Consider the following 22067-nt stretch of genomic DNA (forward strand, 5'->3'; position numbering starts at 1 on the left):
TTTCCTATGTCTTCGTGCTGTGGGTGTGAATTATCTGATATCTGGCAAGATAGGAACTCTTGCTCAAGTTCTTGAGGTCACTTGCATGTCAGTTGTCTCATCTCCAAGAGCTGACCTGAACTGGCTCTCCAGTCTTGTCTTGCCTGGCAGTTCAGATTCAAGCCCTTCTTCTCCCCCCAGCTGCATATTTCCATGACATTTTAGGAGCTTCCTATCACTGGGATTTCCAGCTGGTGTTAAATACAACTGTAATTGGCCAGCAGATCCCGGGATTAGCCCGTGTGATGCCATGAGAACCCTTTCCTCGGGCCAGGATGATCATCTCTCCCCATTAGCCGGCAGCACTACCTCTATTAAAGCTCACCTTGACCCAAGGGAAGCCCTGCAGGCAGGGGGATGGAAACATCAGCCTGAGGAGGTGTTGGCTGGACAGAGAGTGCTGGACCTCGGGCTGGTGTCAGTGGTGGCCTGGCTCCCTCTGTTGGTTTCTATCCCAGGGCCAGCCCTTGTCCCTGCAGAGAGCTCCTTTTTGCTGCCTCCTGCTTGGGGTGCATCTCCTCAGCCCTCCCTTGGCCCAGCCTTGGCTCTCCAAACCCCTCCTGATCTTGTCTCTGTCACATTGTTCCTCTTTTTCTCACTCTTAAATGTCAGTTTGGGTGCCTGGGGAGACTGGGAGGTCTGCCATCCCCTTCGAAACATGTTCACAAATGTATCTTTGTGCTATCCTCGGTGTTGCCGCATTCAAAAGGAGCTGCCCGGGAACATCTGCAAACCTTCATGTACTCCTTGTCCCAGAAAGCTGCAGCAAGCCAGCCTTGGGCAGAGAAGTGCTGAGACCAGGCTGGTCATGTTCACTTTATCTCCTCTTGCCTGACCTTCTGCAGTTTTTGTTCCGTGCCTGGACAGCTCTGAGTCTCTCTCGTAAGGGCCTGAAATCAACTCTAGAGTTCCTGTTTCTGGTTTGAAATGCAGGACTCGGTCAGTAACAGGTACCTGGGGGGGTTGCATATGTGTAGCCTAGGAATATATAGTGCTTTATTTCTCTGCCCTTCCCTCTCCTGGTATTAGCAAAAGGGTTTCTGGATGTATTTATTGCTGCCTGTTAGCTGGAGGAGTGCAGTGCAGCCCCGTCCGTCTCTCAATCACTCCACTAGCCGGTAATGCCACTCTAATACCACTTTATCTCACAGCAGGGTCTGCTGGAAAGCACATCAGTAATGAAAAACAGTAATTCAAAACAGTGCCTTGCAGAGCAATAAGAGAGCTTATAGATTTGTCCAAAGCAACGGGATTTCTCAGGATACTCAGAGAAATCTGAATAGGTTTCAGTGGCAGGAGTGGGGCGTTTCTGTTCCTGGTGCAAAACATTGCAGAACTGGGTAAACTCCAGGCTTTGAATGAAGGGGGTAATAACAGTAAGAAAGAGTAAGGACCAGGACTGTGTGTGTGTGTGTGTGAGCGAGGATTTCTTCTGGCCATTGAGCATTTGTGAGGGACTCTGTTTCTCTCTGAAGCAGTTACCATGACAACCATTCATTTATATTTCACAGCATTATGTCGGTGGGTATGTGCTTTGTGAGTTTGTATGTGTCTTTAAAACCTTTTAGAAGATAAACCTGGTGTTGGAACACAGCACACTTCAGGTGTTGTTCCTGCTGTACAGTCAGGGCTGCTGAGCAGAGCTGAGGGGAGGCTCCTTGGAGGTTAATTTAATGTAAACACGGGGAGGTGGCTCACCTGGACAGGCTCCTCACTGATGTGCTGCAGTGGGAGGTCCAGATGACTGGATGACCTTGGAGGTCTCCTCACACAGTTGTGTGGGTGTCAGGGTGAGCAGAACTGAAATGTCTTTCTGAGCATGCAGGTGGAAAAGGGAAGAGACTCTACAGTAATATTGCTGTGAGAAGTCACAGTTGGGTCTTGGAGAGCTGTGCAAACGCCGTTTCTGCAGGCTGAACAGGCTGCAAATGTAGCAGGGAGAAGCAACATGATTGCTATAATGTGTGGCAACCTGTAAATATCAACCAGCTAATGAGATATTGTATCTCAGAGTGGAAGGGACAGAGAATGGGAGGGGTTTTGGAGCCTGCAGATCTTCAGTCAGTCCTGAGGAAATGCTGTTTTCCTGGCTCACTCCTTTGTTTGGGGATGGGGATGGCAGGGGGCATATAGCTGGCATGCAGTATGCTCTTATTAGGGGAAAAAAGAACCCCCAAACATAAATCTGTCTGCAAACATGTGAAGCTTTTAAGTCAGTAGAGAGGATGCAGCCAGGGAGGAAGAGCTAAGGAGTTGATCCTCTGCCTTGTCATGTAGAAGGCCTGAAGTGTGCTGTGGTTTATGGTTTCCCTGCTAAAGAGTCAGAGATCTGAAAGAACAACTTTTGCAAGGAGAGGTGAAGACTCCAAATGAAACCCTTTCTCCTTCTTCTAAAGGAAGAGGGCAAAGGGAGTCTTAATTAGCAGGAGGGAGGAAAAATGTCATTTTTTTCAGTCTGAGTGGAAATGAGATGAGGTTTTTTGGACCATGTCAGGGCAGTGCCAGGGAGAGGCATAAGCTAAAATGGACAGTCATCACATAGGGATGGGGCATAAAGGGATTGTTCTTCCTGCCTTAGGGAACCCAAGTTTGAACAGTAAATTTTTAGAGACATTTCTAGGGCTTCCTGTGAGGCAACACAGTGGTTGCTGATGGCCTATCATAGTCTGGGACTGGAATAAGTGGGTTCCAGCCTTTTTGCATCCCAGGAAGCAGTATCCAGCCATGAAGGGCTGCCGAGACACCCGTGGGAACGTTGCCTGTTCCAGGGAGAGCTCCCTCTGACGCAGCATCTCTTTTTTTATGTGTGGGAGAAGTGGGATCTGCCGGCCTGTGAAAGAGTAGGGAGTGTAAGCAGGGTTTTGAGGAGCTGCCTGAAATGCTAGGGAGTGAAGCAGGGAGATTATCTAGGTCTTGTCCTGCTCTCTGTGCACTGCTCTGCCCCGCTAAGCCCCCCGTGGCTCGCGGACGTGACGTGCCATCGCTTTGTCAGCTCTCAGCCCACACTCAGGGGTTGGAAAGCTCAGGGGGAAAAGGCAGCTTTTTGGGGCAGGTTGGTGTTTACAGCACAAATCGTGCTGTGGCAGAAAAGGAGGCTTTGGCTCTCTGACCTGCAGACTGCTTTGCTGCTGTACCTCATCTGTGTGCTCTGTGGGAGTTACACCGGCTGGTTGTCCGTGGTGAGGATAAATCAGACCTTCTCCCAGTTTCTGCTGGTTTATGATGAGCCAGATATTCTCTGGCTATGGATCTCGTTGGGGAAAAAAGGCTGACAGAGAGAAAGCATGTCCTGTCACGCATGCTGGCAGCAGGATGAGTTAAAGGAAGCTGCAAGGTTTTTACTGCAGGGAGGGGAAGGTGGGGAGAAGCGAGATGGGACCATACCTGTTTTTCACCAGCCTGTGGCTGCTGGAGCAAGCCCCTGGCCTCTGTGTTGCAGCCTGGCTTGTCTCTAGTCCAGCCCATAAGCTCTGCTGTAAAGAAGGGTCTGGATGTGGTCATTAGGCATGAAAAATGCTGAGTGAGATGTGGGGCATTGAACTCTTGATGGGCTGAGATACTGCAGTGTTTAAACATCTGAAAGGTTTCATTTCAAAGTGTGGAGCACAGCTAGAAGCTTCAAAGCTGTCATTCTCAGTCAGTGGACTCTTTGCAGACGGAGAAAAGCTTCCATGGCCTGGCGGGTTGGCTTCTTCTGGAGTTAAAATTGGAGGTTATTTAATGCGCTGATGGGAAACGGCCACAAAGTGGAAATAATTGTTTTAATATGGGTGTGTTAACCATCCTCAAGGAATTTTTAAAAGTATCTTAGAACAAAAGAGCATGTTTCTTAAAGCTGAATGTAACCACTGCTCCACCTGGGAACAGTTCTTCCCCAGCAACAATATGCAGCTCTTCTTATAAAGGGAATTTAAACTTAATTCATCTCGGCAAACTATAGGGCACATGGGAAGAAGAAAAATGTAATTATCAGAGCTGGTATTAGCTGCGCTTGTGTTGTGAGGTGCAACCTGTGTTTAGACAGGATTTAGAGACCATTTAGAGCTTGTCACTACAGCTGGTTCCAGCGTTATTGCACAAGAAATTGGACTTGGGTATTAAATCTGTGCTGGCTTGCGTTGAGTGCATTGCTGGTGGCAGCTGCCGCTTCGACATCTGGGGAAGTCTCCTCCCGGAACCCCGTGAGTGCTGCTGGTCCTGGGTCCCAAATTGCAGCCTGTTGGAATGTGCTGTTCAGCAGGAAAGGCAGGCAGGGAGCTATGGGACTGTGCCTCTCCTGCCAGGCTGAGCTCGCTTTCTCGCAAAGCCTGGGAAATTTTGTTTCTCAACTTCGAGTCATTACCAACCCAACCAGAGATAAAAGTACCGATGTCAGGGGCTTGGTACCCGTTCTGTGTAGTATTTATCCCTCTGGTGGAGGGGGGAGGTGGGGTGTGGATGAGGTAAGACACACCTATATGTGATGGATTGACTGATTTGTAGGATCACGGGGTCAGCAGCAGCCTGTTCCAGAACCCTGCAAAGCTTCACCTGACTCTGGGGACGCTGGTGCTCCTGAACGAACAAGAGATCCGGAAAGCGTGTGACCTCCTACAGCAATGCAAAGAGGACTTTGTGGAGTAAGTGGTGGAAAAGGGATGTCATCACCACCAAGGGTCGAGTGGGGGGGAAAGCAGCACGCTGTCTTTGACAAGGGGCGGCGATGAGAAAAGCAGCTCAGTCGTCTCTCTTAGCTCTAGAAATTTAGGAAGAGGCTGAAACCTTTCAAATGGGAGCGGTAGGAATCACCAAGCAGCCACAAAGAGCCTAAGAGCACCTGGCAGCTCAGCTCAGACCCTCAGCACTGCCTGAGAACCTGCTCTGCTCGTTTCTGTTTGCCACGTGCGCCCCCGTTGTTTTTTTGCCGCTGCCCCCCCTGTTCCTGCTGCAGGGGGAGGGCCCAACTCCCTCACCTGTGCACGTGTCCTGCAGTGGGCTCTGGCACGGAGCAGATGCCGAGGTGTCCTTGACACGCATTCCTTGCTGTGGGAGCCGTGTGCAGGGAAGGCAGCACCAGCCATGTGAGCAGTATCAGCCTGAAAAGCTCCTCGCCGCTCCGGGACCGCGGCTTCCTCGCTGCCCGTTAACACCGAGCTGCAGATGTTGGGGCTTTAGCTGCAAATGCGGTCCAGTGACACCATAATTAGCTTATCTCTGTTCAGCTTAGAAATTGGAGATGGCCTGAGGGAGGGGTTTATTTATTTATTTATTTATTTATTTCTGCCATGCCTTTGCACGCAGAGCACGGATCCTTTGGATTCATTTATGTGCTGCCTCCGTGCAAGAATTGGCCACGCTGTGCCAGGTAATATCTGTGGGAATTCATGCAGGGCCCAAATTCATACCTCTGCCTTTAAAATGACATCCAGTTGTTCAGCTGGTGAACAGAAATGCAAGTGTGTTTCCAGGAGGAGGCTCTGCCTGCACTGTTTGGAAAGTGCCAGCTTCCTCGTAAGTGCTTTGAACTGAGGTGGAGAAAATCTTTGCTCCCCGTTTTCTTTAGTGGAGGGGGAATCAACACTTGAATGTAACCTTTAGGTTATTGTTTTCCCCTCCACACCCAAATAAATGTACTTGGAAAATTAATTTAGGCTCCCTTCCAGCCACATAAACCTTCATTAGCCTTCATTTCCTTTTCTGAGTGCAGGCAGTGCCCTGTGAAGGTAGATGTGACCTTTTTGACCCTTTTTTTTTTTTTAGAATACATGACCTTTAGTGCCATGGGTGGGACGTGCATAATAGTACATTTGTGCTGTTTTCCTCCCAGTAACCTTACTGGGAAGGGAAATCATTATTCCACGTGGGAATCTTTGCTTATTCTGCTTGGGAATCTTAGCTGAGAACCTCAGAGGCGCTCACATGGGCAAGCCAGAGCTGAGCAAGGTCAGAGCAAAGTCACGCTCACCTTGTTAACTCGTGTTTGTTACATCTGCCTGCCCAGACACTCCCTGTTCTTTCCACCAGGCCGGGGTGTAAAAAAAGGCAGCACTTACTCAGAGGAAGCGCTGCTCTGGAGTGGGAAAGGCAAGGAGGTGGCGTGTTGGGAAGCAGATCCACTTGACAGTGTGTTTGCAGGTGTGGGAGTGCACATCACATCCTGCACGCGTTTGCCGTGTCGCCTTCCTGCGAGAGGAGCTGGAGCTGACTTGAAACCGGCTCTGTTTACTGGTGGATGTTGCAGTGTGCTTAGAATTGTATCCAGCAGCTTTCCCAGCGAAAATCAGCAAGCTGGAGACTCTGTCACAGTTGCTCTTTTCATAGGGAAGGGAGGAGCCTCTCTGGAATAAGAACTTGTGCTCTTTACTGCTGGTGGGTTTTCTGACGTGTCCACAGAGATTGAGGTGGCCTGTGAACACTGACAGGTTGACTTAATGTGTGCCAGAAACACTGAACGGATGAATTTAAATTATTTTACTTCTTGAGGTGATAAGACCATAAGGAACAACAGCCTTTTGAGCTTTAGGACGAAGGGAACCTTTTTGTGTTTGGGTTTTTTTCAGTGCAGACAACCTGAAAGATTTGGGAAAGTGAAGAATTCCTCAGTGGAGTTCAAAGCCCCATGTGGTCTGTGTAATATTTAGGTCCTTCTTAACCTCAAATTTGTGTCTAACTGTGACCAAAAAAAAGTATTTTATATCATCCCCTTAGCAAACCCAAATATTTGGTGTGTGCGTGAGGAGCACTCTGGGTTGCATTTCAAAAACAGGTGTGGCATTTTGCTTTTTAACACGAGGGCTTTCTTGGGTTTTAGCCAAATCACTGGAGGCAAGCCCCTGACCGTGGAGGTGGCGGGAGTGGAGTACATGAACGACGACCCTGCGATGACCGACGTCCTTTACGCCAAAGTCCACATGAAGGACGGCTCAGACAGGTGAGCTTCCCGTGCCCCTTTCCCTCATCCCCCCTGGGTGTGCTAGGGAAACCCTCTGGAGCTGGTGGGCATGGCCGGCAGCCCTCGGGCCAGCGGTCAGGGAGATGAAGTCATCTCCACTTCCTAAACCGGTTAAGGCAGTGATGTGTTTGCTCTTTGAATCAGTCACTGGTGGCGCAGCTGAAAGGTGTCATTTGTCCCTGCAGTGGCCTGTCAGGTTGAATAATGGAGTCACAGCTCACACGTGGATAAGATGGCCCAGGAGATACTCCTGAGATGATTTAGGAGGCAGGACGACTTGGCCTCTGCAGTCTAGTTCCCACCCTGCAATCCAGATTATTCTGGCCTCTTCTGCAGCACTTAATTACTGTTAAAACCCAGTTACGCCAGAAGGTCCTCAGAAGAGCACGGCTTGATTACAGAGTTGGTTTGTGTGTCTGTAGCAGCCTGGAACGGGTGCTGGGCTTGAAATATCTGAGCTGCTGCTCTGAAATCTTGAAGCCTGGTTGGTGTCAGTGTGAGTGTTTGTGCTGTTCACCACTGGGGCTCGTGGCTTGGGCTTTACAAAGCAGCACTGCCCAGGATGTGGCAGTGTCTGGACAACCTTCCTCCACCTCGTTTTTGGCAGGTACATCACATGTGGCAGCACCACCTTTTCTTTTGGTGCTTTCTGGAAGACTGAGGAGAAACACGGGTGGGGCTTGGAACAACCTGGTCTAGTGGAAGGGGTCCTTGATCCTGAATGTCCCTCCCAACCCAACCCATTCTAGGATTCTGTGATCAACAAAGAGGGGAAGGGGAATATCCAAAAGAGCTTTAGCCTCCTCTCTATGAACCTCAGCCTTCTCTTTTCCTTCTCGCTGCCCTTTTGTTGTCTGTTCCCATTGCCAGAGGACAGCAGGAGCTAGCAGAGGAGCATGGAGCAGTGCAGCTGGAGGAGGGAGTCAGTGAGCAGGGACTGGCTCAGGGAAGAAGGGATATATTCTGGCATCTCCTTTCCTCGAGGGCTGAGGAAAACAGAAGGGCCACCTGCTTAAAACCACACTGTGGAGGCCGTGTTGAAATAAGAGATCGGAAGTGGGATAAGGAAATGGGTGGGAAAATGAAAAATGTAAGAATTGCTGGGAGGCAGTAGGAATTGAAATAGTTTCCTTTCCTTGGCTCTTCCCCTTTGAAGTCTGTCCTACCCTCAAAGAGGTGAGATAAAACAAGCGGGGCGGGTGGAAAACCAGGGCGAGCTAGAGATCAGCCAGGAGGCAGAGCACAGGGAGACAGAAGGCAGAAGCACTCAGAAAGATGAGGAGAAGGCAAACACTGGGTGACCCAAATGCCCTTCATTGGGTTTGTTGTGGAGAGCATCTGAAATATCAGCTCTGAGAGCTGAGGTATAGGCCTGTTCTCCTGTGTCACTGAGCTCTGGGGTTCTCTGAGCCTGCTGGCCTCTGGAAACAAGTCTGCAGCCTGAGGAGCAGGGAGAGGATCCTGGGGAGCCTAAGTAGGACCTGAACTTCCAGTGGTGTCTGCCTGCCTCTGGGGACAGCTTGGATTGCTGGTGCTAGCACTGTGGTGTGTTGCAGGTGCCAGCTGGATCCCTTCTGCTGAGAACCCACTTAGCCATAATGCTGGAGAAAGTGCTTGTGTGCATCAGGGGTGGCAGAGCTGCTTTGGGCAGGAGAGAGGAGTGAGGCCTTCAAATCCACCTTGCCTTCAAACTGAAAACAACTCCCCCCACCACCACTTTGGGAAAGGGCTGATGTCTCCTCTGTTCTTCAGAGAGATCTGTTAGTTGAGGTTTTGACCAAACTCAGACCTTGTGCTTTTTGTGGCACTTGGAGGCTGCCAAGCTTCTCTTCCATGGTATTTACTTTGCTTTTTGTGTAGCAGTAGGCTCAGAGAGGACCAAGGAGTTGAAGCTTTAATCCTTGGCCCAGGCTGGTTCTGCCCTCACCTGCGAATTAATTCATCTGGCACTTCCCCCCTAGTATAGTTCCTTAACTGGTAGCAAGCATCCAGAAAACCATTTAGCTTTGCAGAGGTGAAAGCAGGTATTTTTATGTAGATGGAGAGCACCTTTTGCTTCCACTGAGATTCCAGCAGACACCGTGTTGGACCAAGAGTAAAGAGGGAATAGATGATGATCTCTTCAGAAAACTTTGCTCTGTTTTCTGGCCTGCAAGACAAATCATTGCTGAGCAGCTCCTTGCACTTCTTGCCTGCTGAAACCTGCTGTGCCTTGCTCAGGGAAATGGGCAGAAGGCAGGTAGAAAGCAGTTTCTGAGCTGCAAGGCCAATACTAGAGGAGAGCAGCAGCCACGTGGCTCTCTGTGCTGGATCAGACTGCTGCAGCCTGTGTTGGAGAGAGGTGTGTGCCTTCCTGTCTCATGCAAGATGTCCTGTTAGCTCTGTGTAGTTCCTGGCATGGCTGAGGGGTGGAGTTCCTTCCTGATCTTTGGATGATCTTGATCAGCTTAAGCTGTAAAGCAGGAGATTTGATTTATCCTGACTTAGCTTGCGTAACTGCAGACAGAATTAGGGGTTGGCAAGCCCTTCTGCACATATAATGGCTCAGACTGAAAGAGGGATCATGCTCTGATGCCTCCCACATGGCAAATAATTTCCATTATAATTCATTCTAATTTGTTTTATTTCCTTGATTAACTTTATAACGTAATAAAGCACCATTTTCACTTGAGCTATTCTCTGTTAATTTGTTTTAGTATTGTCTGTAATGATATTCATTTAATCTTTGTCGTTGCTAATTTTAAAAATCACTGAAGTAAAGCCAGGAAATGGTAGAAAGCCATGACAATTGGTGGTTGGAGAGTCTTGGGATAGTCACATGGGGGCCGGCAGCCCGTGAGGGGCAGTCCAAAACCGGTGGCGGGGTAGGAGCTGGCACTCGGAGCGCGGCAGCCCCGGGCTCTGGGGACCAGGCTCGGAGCAGCCACGCTCTGCTGCAGCTCAGACACCAAAGTGGTGGGACCTCACGGAGCAGAAAGCTGTCTAATCCCTGGGACGTGCTGAGAGAAACCCAGATCCTTCTGCCTGGGCTTAATACCCTCCGGCCTTGTTTTCGGGGATGGGAAGCTCTTGTTCTAGCACATCCTCGCTGCTTTTGGTAAGCTTCATTCAGGCACTGGGGAAATCTTTTGGGGGTGGCAGCAGCCTGGAAGTTCCTTCAGCTCTTTGGGCATAGGACATGTGAATGTGTTGCTGTGCTCCTGCTCCTGCTGCCTATCCCAGGACGGGTCAGCTCACAGATCCTGGCAGCTGCGGCCGCTTTTGTGCCCAAGCAAGGCAGACACAAAGGTGGGAATAAGTCCTTTGGTTCCGCTTGCTCAGTAGCTCCAAAGCTGGAGCGTTCTCCAGGATGTGCTGTCTGGGTTTGTGCCCTCTGTCACCACGTTCTGGGCTCTCCCAGAAATAAAGCCCAGTGAGTGGTTTGCTTATTTGGGACACAGAGGGTGCAGGCTCCAGCAGTCCCTGAGCAGATCCTCTGAGACACAAGGTGCCTAAGCCACTGCGGCTCTGCAGATTGTAGCATTTGCAGGGAGAGTCACATTGTGTTTCCTGGCAGGAGAGGGATGCATCCTTCAGCTCCCAGTAACATCTGCCACTGTGAACAAGCTCTCTGCTGTGCTAAATCTGCCCTTCTTCCTGGAATATTTGCAGCAGAAGCGATCACGGAGGAAGCTTTGCGAAACAGCCAGAACTTTTCGCATTAGAACTGAATCTTGATGTCTCTGCTCGCTTTCCATCAGGGACCAGCTCCCTTTCCTGTGTGCGTGCAGAGACTTCATTTCACACTCGCTGCCCTCCCAGCTGAAAAGCCAAAAGCTGATGATGCAGGGGCTTCTCTCTCCTTGGTTTACATGGCTCTGTTCTTTCTCTTCTTGCCTTCCCAGATTGCAGGTGATCGCTGATCGGCTGGTGGAGCGGTTTGTGGCCTCTGGCCTGATGCTCAAAGAATGGGACAGGGTGAAGCTGCATGCTACAGTCATGAACACTCTCTTCAGGAAAGATCCAAGTACGTACAGACCCTTCATCCTTACTGATAAATGCATTTAAAGGAGCCCTGCTGCTCAGCAAATGCTTTTGTTGTTTGCTTTTTCAATGGTGTGATTTTTCTTAATCTCAGGAATACCTGCAGGGCTGTGAGGGGATGTCAGGAGATAAAACCAAGGAGAAAATTAAAAAAGCAGTCATCAGAGTCACAGATTCAAAAACCCTGTCGCCCAGGAGCACTGACAGGATCTGGGCTAGGGAGGGAGATTCAAGTACCACCTGAAGTCTTGGGCTTTCTGTGCCCCAGTGTTAAATTGAAATTAGGTAACAACTCCATGTGCCATGCTGACCTTTAAACAAGATGAAAACATAAATCCTCTTTGGTCAAGTTAAAGATTGCCCATTGGTTTAGGGGCGTGATTCCAGTGTGTTTTTCCTTAAATCAGATGCAGATGGCTGAGAGGCTGAATATGAGCTATTCTTGAGTGTATGGTGTCTGCTGGCTCTGCCAAGAGATTGTCTGCTCTGGCAGTCTGTTCTTATCACATTGCTTTATAAAGCAGCCTCAAAAGCATCATGTTTGGGAGGTTTGGGGAGGGGCAGCGTGTTACAGTCTGGTTCTCCACGTGCAAACGTGCGTGTGCTCTGCCTCGGTGACCCCCGTGCAGCACAATGGGTTGTGTTGGGAATTCTCTAGTTGCTGCCTGTCTGAGTCTCTGTGCGAAGAGTGGTAAGAGCAGGTGATCTGTGTCGTGGTTTTCTGGGCAGGTTTTGGGTCTACCTGGTCCTGGAGTCAGATAAGCACACTTATCTGACTCAAACCGGTCTCAAATCGAGACCCAAAAACTCGAGCTCAAAGTGCTGGTGTGGCTGTCTGTGAGGGGAGGCACGTGGGCAGCTATACCTGACATTCTGGCTCTGTATTCTGCACAACCCCAGGAGGCATATGAGGCATTCAGACACAATGGGGAGAGCATTCTGCAGGCAGCCATGGAAGTCGCTTTATATTCCATACAGGATTTGAATATCAGGCTGGCTGTGAGGGGGACTTCATAGTTAATGCTGGAGATGAAAAAGGAATGTTGAATATATTCACCGAGTGAGACAGAGGTCCTGTGGAAAGAACAGATCATGTACTGAGGGATTATAGAAAAATCCAGACGTGCTCTGGGGAAATGGATCTCAGACACGGGCAGTCGCTGTAGGCCCCAGGTTGCTGTCCTGAGTGTCTGTGTGGCTGTGTGCCCACCCCAGCAGAAGCACCCACACCACGTGGGTGTGCTCCCTCGAGCAGGTGGCAGAGGTTTGTGTCGGTGCTGCCCGGATCCGGATCGCCCCTGGCGTTGTGCTGGCACGCTGAGCCTGGAATTTGGTGCTGTTCCATGCCATGCTGACATTCACCCTGGCACGGCTGGGATGTGGGAATTAAAATCAGCCGGAGAGAAAACCTGTGTGTTGCACTGAGCCATTGCCTCGTAGCTCTGATTTAGGGTCTTTCCTCCAGGTAACGTAGGTGGTCCTGATAGAGGCACCCCTTTCCTGCCTTATTCCCTTAGAAATCCAAGGGAAAGCAGTTTTTTTGCACTAAGAACTAGATCTATTAGCTGGCAGCTGACTTTGGGGAGGGAGAGAGTGGGGGGTGAAGTACAGCACACAGAGTTCTCCCATCTGAAGCTCATTCTGGTGGTGGCTTTTCTGTCTACAGCTGAAGAGCGAAACAACACAATGACTGGTAAATCATCTTTCAAGGAGCGGGAGTCATTTAATGGCCGAAATATCCTCAAGGTCAGTATGAAACAATTAGGGAAATGGGCCCAGCTGTGGATACTTGTATAGCCAAAAGGGGTTGAAACACCTCTTCAGGACTGCTTTTGTCTTAGGCTTATGGGATCTCCTGTGAGGGGGGGGGGGAAATCTGTTTAGAAAATAAACAATCCAGATCTGTGGTAATTGGGAGCATTACAGTGTTTAACAGAAGCATTCCTAAAGCTGCTGAGGCTCAGAGCAGGAATATGTAGCACGAATGCTAAGTGGGTGTTGATGTTGTCGTTTACTTCTCTCCTGTTTTACCCTGGAGACTCCTGGGCTCCTGTTGATTCCCAGCCCAGCAGAAAGAAGCACTGTGTTGCTCTTGTTCTACTCATATATATTTATGAAACTAAACCCGACTCTCATTTTGCTTATTCTTTTCTTCTTCTTTTTAATCTCTGCTATTGATTTGCACGGGTTTGCTCCAGAAAAATAGCAGGTTGCAGCAGGGAGTCCCACCATCCAGGATCTGAGGGCTTTGGCAGTGATCAGAGCATGGAAAACACAATCCTTCAGATTCTGGAGGTGGGTAAGGCTCAAACGGGAGCATCCTGCAGCCTCCCAGGCTTTGCCAGCCAGGATTGGGATGCAAGGCAGCCTCTGCTGCTCATCCAGATGGCTGTGGCAGAGTTGGTGCTGTGGTCGCTTGACCCCTGCAAGTGTCCAGAGAGAAAAGAGATGCACAGAGGAGCAGAAATAGGAAACAGCACTGGGTTGTAAGCAAATTTGCAATCCTCATTGTGTGAGAGGATTTTGTTGCAGGCAGCTCTGATAAGAGGGAGCGAGGACAATGCATGGATACATTTGGGAACGCTTAGGAGATATTCTGGCAACAAAGAGACATGAGAGAGGATTCAGCCTGGGTGGGAGCTGTACAGCCCAGCAGGACTTTGGAGCTCTCCCAGAAGAGGGAAAGGGTGTTCTTTATTTGTATTTACAGTTTTAATAATGTATTAGGCAGTGGATGCAGGGGGGTGTGAAGGCAGGGAGTGGAACTGATTGATCTCCTCTGTGCAGAGGACAAACAAAGGGACAAAATTAGGTTAAGCTCTCATTGTCCTCAAACGGTCTGTGCAAGCACAGTGTCATGACTCAGCGTCGCCACATGTTGAGTGTGCGGTGTGAGACTGCAGTATTGCCAGCTGGAGCAGGGAAGCCACAGACACGGTCCCCTCCCCGACGTGGTCTGCGAGGTTTGGTGAGCTGCCGGTGCGGGGGTAGCCGGCCCAGGGAAAGAGAGGTGTGTCAGGAGCCCTGAGTGCCCGCAAGGACTCGGCCTTCAGTGTTTTGCTTCTGTTAAACTTGTCCTCGGGCTTTACAGACGCGTCAAATCAAACCGTGGGTGTCCCTCGGTGCTCCTCACGCCGAAGCGTTTGCGATCGGGAAGGCATTAACGATGCTCCCTCTGCTGGTCACGCTGTTTGTGGGGTCTGAGGATCGGAGTGGGGGGGAAGGTGGTCCCGTGGTGTTCAGAAATGCAACTGCCCTCCCTCCGAGGCTGCTCCTTATTCCTGATGCTCTCGGCAAGACGAGCCAATGCATTTTTAAAGCTTCTAATTGATTCCGTACTGACGCAGCCGAAGGAGCTGCTGGCTGTTTGGACTGTTGGTAATTACTTCAAAGCCTGTCTTGCCGCAAGAAATGTCATCCTTCTCTCCCACCTCCACCACATTTCCTAACCTGCTCGCTTCGTAGTTCCCTTTGGTCTCCCACGTGCCTGCAGCAGAGCGCCCGTTGGCATTAATTAATTACATGAGTCATAAATAGCTCCAGGCTTCTTACCGGAGGAGCCCAAGCCTCAGTGAGCCACTGATGCATTCCAGCGTGACCTTGCAAGGATGCGCCGGTTCCCTCCCAGCCCGCTCCTCTATCCATTATTTATCTCGTGCTCGGGTAGGCTGCCCTCTCACAAAGTGGCTTCATTAACTTCTGCACTGGGATCTAAACGCCGACGGGCTGTTAATGAATATGGCTGCAGTTAGGCAGGATGGTGGGAGGGAGAGCCACACGTGATTCCAGGCGGTGGGACTCTGCCACAGCCGTGCCGAGTGGCCGTGTTCCCACTTGGAACGCTAACAAAGCGTGGCCACTGGCGGGAGGGCACGAAGTGGGAGAACTCTGGTTCCGTCCCTCTCGTTCCCGTTGCGCAGCCAAAGGCTCTGCCGAGCAGAGGGCAGGACCTGAGCTGTGGGAGCTCAGGATCTCTGCTGTGGCTCTGCTGCTGCAGGCTGAGGAGGCTCCCCGTGGTCAGAGCTGGGGGGTGTGTTGTGTGTGTGTGTGTGTGTGTGCAGATGCGCTGGCAGCACATGTTTGCTGATACCATGCCTGCGTTACCCCAGGCTCCAGCTGGTATTTTGCTTTCAGCTGAACTAATCGGAATTTTATTTAATAATCCTTTGTTCTACCCGTTCCGCAGAGTTAAACACACACTCCTATTTGTGCTAATAAATGGCTGTGCAGGCCGGTACCTTCCCACACTGCTCAGAAAATAGATTCTGTAGGATGAGTTGCGTTTGGGAGTTTAAATTACTTCTGTCTTGAAGAATATCCGTGAAAAAGACTTCCTGGCATAGGTGGAGCCGAGAGCCCAAGGGATTGTGTGACCCAATGGATTTGTGTCTCACAAAGCTCTGGCATTGTGCTCACCTAGTCTAGTCCCAAAGAGCTGGAGATGCTTCGTGGACCACTTCCCGTGGAGCGATCTGCATTCCTTCTAGGCTGGCTAGTGTGGCTTTGAACATCCCAGTCACGTACCGGAGCCGTGCTCCGGTCGGGAGCAAAGCGGAGAGCGGAGGGAGGAGGCAGCGATTCACGTCTGAGAGACACCGGCAGCTCCTTCCCCAGGGTGAGGGCAGGGCCGGGCCCGGGAGAGGCGCTGGTTTGGCAGCCCCCTCGCCCTGCCTGCTCCCGTGTCCCCGGCGGTGGCCGCGTGCCCTGCGTGGCAGCTGGCACAGCGCTGGCACGGAGGCGGCCGGGGCAGCTGCCGGCATCTCCGGAGACGGGGCTGCGCTGCCTCCGGGCTTTTATTTATTTCACTCGGTGGAAAAAAAAAAAACCTGGGGCTGCAGTGAATAAATAAAAACGAACAGGAACGCGAAGGGACCGCCCGGCCAAAAATTTCTGTGGTGCGTTTGAGGGAAAGGGAGTCTTGCAGGAGGAAGAAAACCACCTGGGCTCTCACTGGTTTAAAAGGGAACGATTGTTGACTCGAGCTGAGGTCTGAGGAGTGAAAGAATGGCCTTTGCCACATTCAGACGAGAAGGAAGCAAATTTTGAGTACAGAAAAAGCCGAACCCTGCCGCTTAGCACAGATCTGTGCATTAACAGCTTACAAGATTAAATATTGAGGGAACAGCTACTGAGGTACAGCAGCAGAAAGCTGCACATCTGATGTCTTAGGGCATTAGGGGAGACTTTAAGCTGGGATGGAAGACTGGGAACTGGATCAGCTGAGGCAGTGACACATGCTGCCATGCCCTGCTCCAGCAGTGAGGCTCTGGGAGTGCTCTGGGAGGGCTTCTAGGTCAGACAAGGCATAATTTGATGAGGCTCCTTCTCTTTTGAGGCCTGCATTAAGGTATTAAATTATGGGACTGTATCTGCTTTCACTTGGAGCAGGGGGAAAGTGCATTTACTGACTGATATACTGGAGAGCTGACGTAGCAGAGGAATTTGGTGGTGTTCTCTGTTACCGTGTCTGTCCTGCTGGGTAAGGACAGAGGCATCTGCAGCAGCTCAGTTTAAGACATTTGATGCAGTGGCATATGGAGAGATACCATGAGAAAGAAAAATCTCGGCCCTCAAAATACCCCAAGACCATCGAGCACTACGCAAATAAACACCTGCCCCTGTTTAGAGCCACCTCCACTTGCAGTTGAGGAGAGTGTCTCACATTCTGCAGCCACTGAAACCCAGGCCTTTTGTGTAACTTTTGTTTGTGGGTTCAAGGAGGCTGAGTCTTTTCCTGATGTATTTTATAGCTGAGGTGAAATCAAAGGCCCAAAGAACCGACCTTAAATGAGGATCAAGACTGCCTGTTGTTTGGAAAGGATGAGAACACCTTGTTATCCTCAGTGAGGTGGTAAAGGTGTAGATTGCAGTAGGACTGGCAACCAGAACAAACACCAAACGGGAGGTGACTGTTTGGAAAGTTTAGAGTTAAAAATGCTAAACAAAAAAATCCACCCGGGATGAGAAGAGCCTGAATAAGAGACTGTGGTGCAACATCAGTGTCTCAGAAATAAGCCGGTGCTTTTCCTCGCCTTGGTTTTACAGAAGAATCAAAAGCAGAAATGAAAGGCTGCGGTGCCGCTTTGCAGAGGGGAGAATTCCTGCCTTCAGTTCTGATCCTGCCATTATGGAGAGATACCGGAACGATCGAGGGGGCTCAGCAGTGTGCAATTAGAGCAACAGTGGGATGGCAGGATGTGACAGTTGAGCAGATGAGATTGGAGATCATTTGTATGATCACGGGGAGAAAGGAGGAGATTAAATTGGGGTTGCCGTGAAAACGCTTTCCTACGAATTATATTCTTCAGGGGGAAAAAAGGCATATTCGTGCTATTTGCATTCAACGAAACAGGAATTTAAAGTGGCGTTTGAAAAATCAGACTAGACAATAGAGGAAAAATGTCTTTGTTGGAATGTTTGGGCCTTGGAGGCAGCACTGGAGGTGTTGGAGGGGAAGCTGAGCCGCTGCACTGAGGAGGACGCGGTGCAGGAGGTGCAGAAGGTTTGTTCTGCCTCTCTGTGACAGGGATCTGTTTGGTGACCTTACCAAGAAGGGGAGAAGCCTCTTTGTTTTCTTTTCAGAGGTGCTCAGCTCTGACTAATTTTAGCAGGGACTGTGAGTGCTGGAAGAGGGAGGATTTGTTGAGGGGGTTATAAAGTTTCTGAATTCTCTTGCCCCTGTACCGCTGCAGTCCCATCCGGCCCAAGGGCTGAGCCCTTTCAGCGGTGCTGTGGGTGCCCCTGCCTCCCACTCAGTGGGCGTCCTGCCTCCTCATTTCCCTGAGATCCCCGCTCTGCCACCATCCAGCCAAGGCAGCATCACCGCTTTGATCTTAGGAGGACAGTTTTTCTCCGTGGAGCTGGCAGGGCTTGAATTACAGCAGCGCCTTAATAGAAGGCAGGGACCCAACGCATTAAATGTGCAAAAAAACCCAGCCCACTGATTAGCAAAAGTAGGCAGTTCATCCCAAAGGTGCCATGACCCTTCTGCTGGATAATTTTTCAGGTCTGTCCGAGTTAATTTACTGGCTGTGTAGCCAGACTCCTCCTCCTGGTGGTTCAGTGAGTGGAGCGAGGAGGTCACATTGATGGGAGCTCCTTGTCCCAGTATTCCCGGATGCGTCTCGAGCCTCCTGGCATCTCTGCAGCAAAGCCAGAACCCAGCAGCTCTTAAAAACTGTTGCTGCATTTGCTATAATAGGAGCCACGGGAACGAGGCTTCTTTGGAGAAATGCAGTGCTTGATTATTAATTTCCTTGAGTCGTGCTGTAAATCCCTCATGTTTGAAGCGTAGCAGGGTCTGGGAAGTTATCGGAGCCTTTAACGTGCTGGAAGGGTTTTTTTATTCTTGTCTGAAAGATGTGCAAAAATCTGGTAACCTCCAAATGTCCCACTTGTATTTGTTTCTTAGTTTGCAGAATGCCTTTCACCATAGCAACTAGGGTCTGATTTCCTCAAGCACATGAATTTTCATGGATTTGTAGCAGGGGGGGGGGGGGGGGGGGGGGGGGGGGGGGGGGGGGGGGGGGGGGGGGGGGGGGAACGGACCCAAAACCCTGAGCTAAAGCAAAGGTTTTACAGCGTGGTAGTGGCAGGAGCACTACTGGATTTGGCTTGTGAAGGAGGCAGGAGACCCTGGAGGGAGAGGATCTCAGCTGAACAAAGGCCTGCACCTGGCCCCAAACAGTTCTATCTGCAAAAAAAATCCAGCCTGACAGATTAATTTAGACTATTGCTGAATGTCACCCTCCCCACTGCTGCATCACCCTCTGGCAGCTGAGGTGGCTTTGCTCCAGTTTTATGAGGAGCTGAGGTTTCTCATGGCAGCAGTCAGGGAAGGATCGGCTGCTTCCATGGTCACAGAGCCAAAATCCTCGTACCCTTTCCTACCCGTGGGGGTCAAAAGGGTGTTGTGGGCAGCATGAAACGCACTCCTCTTTGGTCTGCAGGTGAAACCCAGCTGGGGAGAGGAATGGAGCTCCCAATGATCGGGAGAAATCAGGTGGAAACAAACGGGGTGCTGTGAACAAAGGGCGGGTGCAGGAGGGAGTGGTGGCATCAGCGTAGGGTGGAGAAGTGCCTCAATACCAACCCCATGGGCCAGGGTTAGGGTTAGGAGTTGGTCTCTGGAAATAAAGAGCCCAAGAGGTCTGCAAAGTAAACCCCTGACTGTGCTTGGCTGAGGGGTTTACCCAGTTCTGGGCACCATGGGTGGGTGCAAAGAGCCCAGGGAGCAACAGTAAGATAATTGGAGGGGTAGAAAATGTCTACAAGCTGGGGCTGGAAAGACTTACGAGTTGTTTTGAAGTTAATAAAGGGAGGGAGGGCAGCATGTGAAGCTTCCAGTGGTGTATCCAGTAGTATCCAGTAGTGGATACTTTGTCCTCCATGCTCTGATGGTAGAGTGATAAATAATGGGCTTAAGTTGCAGCAAGACATCAGGAAAATCCTTGGAAAGGGAAGGATAATAAAGCACTGCTCTAGAGGAGCTGGGAAATGGGGATCCCAGTTATTTTGAGGGATGTTAGTCCAGGTTCTGCCGTCAATGAGCTCCTCCTCCCTTGGGAAAGGAGAGGACAGTGGAGCTGATGACCTTCGCGGGTCCTTTCTTCAGCTTATCACTTTATGATTCCTACGTGGAATGCATGCAGAACACCCAGGGATGGCATCTGTGAACATACCAAGAGCTTCTTGGCATTTACATGGCATTTACTTTGGCTCAGGAAAATAAAAATATGAAAAAGAAGCCTCCCATCACACGCCTTGGATCTTTCTTCCTGAACTCCGTGCGTGCTGCATCTTCTTACGGTGGTGGTACTTTTCCAGAGAGAGATGGTTATATTGTTATTGCTTCCCAAGGGATTTTCCAGTGTCATAGGGGAGATACTCCTGACTTGGGAGATGGGACTTTCATGGCCAAGATTTTGTCGCTCCTGAAGTCTGCACGCTTTATTCTTCCCCGAGGAGACGAGGTGAAAGGGCCTCTGCTGCCGCCTTTTAAACCTGCCAGAGGCCGAAAGAAAAGGAGAAGGGAGGGGCTGTTCCTCGCATTATCCGTGTGGAAGGACTGGATGCTATACTGGGGATGGAGAGACACTCCAGAGCCAGCTGCACACTTGCAGAACAGAACAATCTGCATCTCTGTGGCTGGTGCTCCTGGAGATGGCCCCGGTGACAGCCGGCCTTCCCCGTCCTTCCTCACCCTCCCTTCCCTCCCTGGGACTCCGCACGACGTCTTCAGCCTGTGACACCTGAGCAGGACTGGAAAATGTTGGGTGCCCAGCCAGCGGTCCTTGAAAAAAAGCCATGGAAAGGAAGCAGTTGCTAATTTGGAGAGCAGGTTGGGAATGCCGGGAAGAGCCGCCTCGCTGGATGAGCACCTGCCTACCTGCTTTTCCTACGCTCCTTTTGCATTGTTCCTGGGGAGCTTCCAAGCACAATTAAACCTCTGGCAGATAATCATTGGCGGAGTGGCGTCCAGGGTGAATAATACAGGAATCGGGTATTTCTTTTTTTGGCACCAAATTTCAGAAAACACGTTTTGAAAGTCAAAAATAGAAGGAAAAAGAATGTTCATTGAACAAACTCCCCAGATCCTGACACAGTGCCTGGTTGTTTCTCATCTTCTGGGGGCCACCAGGGGCTTTAGTTTGGGGTTTGTCTGTCGTAGTTTTGGGGGAGTTTAGGTCAGAAATGGAAAAGGGTTTGATGCATTCTTTGGAATGAGGAGGAAGGAGCTGTGCCAGCACGTGCTGCAGCCTGGGAACTGAGGCAGCTGTGGAGGGAACAGCCTTCTGTGGAAGCCCTGGCAGGTCTGTGGGAGAGTGAGGCACTTGAAACAGGTGGATGGGATCCCAAAAGCAGAGGACTGGAGGCTGTGGTTTGTGCAGCAAAGGAGGTTGATCAGATGAGCTCCAATGGATACGATTTGCTGGTGTTCAGTGCACTCTCTTTGAGTCCATCGGTGTTTCTGAGCATTACTTGCACATTTCAAGATTTTTTTTTTTGGATTTTCAATCCATCCCTGGTTTTTGCCATTTCCTCTATCAGTCCCTTTTGCCTGGTGCTGGTATCAGCTCTGTAACCCAGCAGTTTGCCAAGGAGTCAGCGCCTTCCTGCTGTATCTGGCATGGGAAACCGCAGTTGTGCTTCCGCCAGATGATTTGGAAGGGCGACTGTTCTCTGCTCTTCTCCAGTGTTTTCCATCCCAAGCTGTGGACGTGTTACACAGGCATTAATTCAAATGCATCATCCCGTATGAGATGGAAAAACATCCAAGGGAGGGTGCAGAGAGTCTGCAAACAAACAGAATTCGTTGCTCTGTGTTGAGGCACCTCTTCAGAAACGCCGCTTAATTTTTCTCCGTGCTTGGCAGCGGATGCCTGGGATTTTGTCTGTCCCTTCCCCAAAGGGGATAACACCTTAGCGTGTTGATTTCCCACGGAAAGCAGCCACCCATTCCCCCCCAGCTTCCCAAGCCGTTCCTTCAGGGATGGGGACACGCCAGGGGAGCGGCTGCCGGCAGGTGAGCTGGGGGCTGTTGTCACTGCGTGCAGAGCAGATGAAACTCTGAAGGCAGCGGCTGCTCCGAAGCTCCACTTTAATCTCCTGGTTGGAGCTCTGTGTGTGCCGCCGGCAGCTGCTGGACCCCCGTTCCCAGCGCTGGGTTGGCTGTTGGAAGTGATGTCCTGCACGTGTTCTCCCGAGGAGGCAGAGCCCGGTGGTGCCCGGTACACATTCCTGTGCCTTCCTGAATGGGATCTTGGAGGGGATAAACGCCTTCAACCCGGGCAAAGCAGAGGAGCAGGGATTGCTGGTGACCCGTGCAGCAGCAGTGACAGGGAGCTCCTCCACAGCCATGGGCTCCTGGAGCTGTCAGCCTCTTCCTTCCTGCCTCTCAGAAGTTCTTCATTTCTGTGTTTGTTCCAGATATGGAAAAAAGGGACCCCCCCCGCTCAGCTCCCTGCCGAGAGCAGCCGGGTTTGTGAGGCGGATTGGTCACAGCCTAATGACATTACACGGCTCCGCTCGCCCACAGCGCCGACCCATCAGGGACACCTCTGTGCTGTTGATC

General features: G+C 50.7%; 1 protein-coding gene across 5 annotated transcripts in view; it reads left to right on the forward strand.

Moving 5' to 3' along the window:
* ASCC1 (activating signal cointegrator 1 complex subunit 1) overlaps positions 1 to 22067 on the forward strand; it is a 32707-nt gene that overhangs the window by 5430 nt on the left and 5210 nt on the right. For 3 of the 5 annotated variants that reach the window (XM_027903688.1, XM_027903691.1, XM_027903690.1), the window contains exons 6-9: positions 4522 to 4658; positions 6830 to 6949; positions 10855 to 10976; positions 12660 to 12739. In XM_027903688.1, the coding sequence (XP_027759489.1) occupies positions 4522 to 4658; positions 6830 to 6949; positions 10855 to 10976; positions 12660 to 12739 (459 nt within the window). Of the gene's footprint in view, positions 1 to 4521; positions 4659 to 6829; positions 6950 to 10854; positions 10977 to 12659; positions 12740 to 19607; positions 21805 to 22067 lie in introns of those variants that run through there. The other 2 variants (XM_027903692.1, XM_027903693.1) reach the window with 2 other exon arrangements.

Source organism: Empidonax traillii, unplaced genomic scaffold (assembly GCF_003031625.1).
Source record: "Empidonax traillii isolate 1590-97213 ecotype Southwest subspecies unplaced genomic scaffold, ASM303162v1 scaffold991:size255050, whole genome shotgun sequence".
NCBI classification, from domain to species: Eukaryota; Metazoa; Chordata; class Aves; order Passeriformes; family Tyrannidae; genus Empidonax; species Empidonax traillii.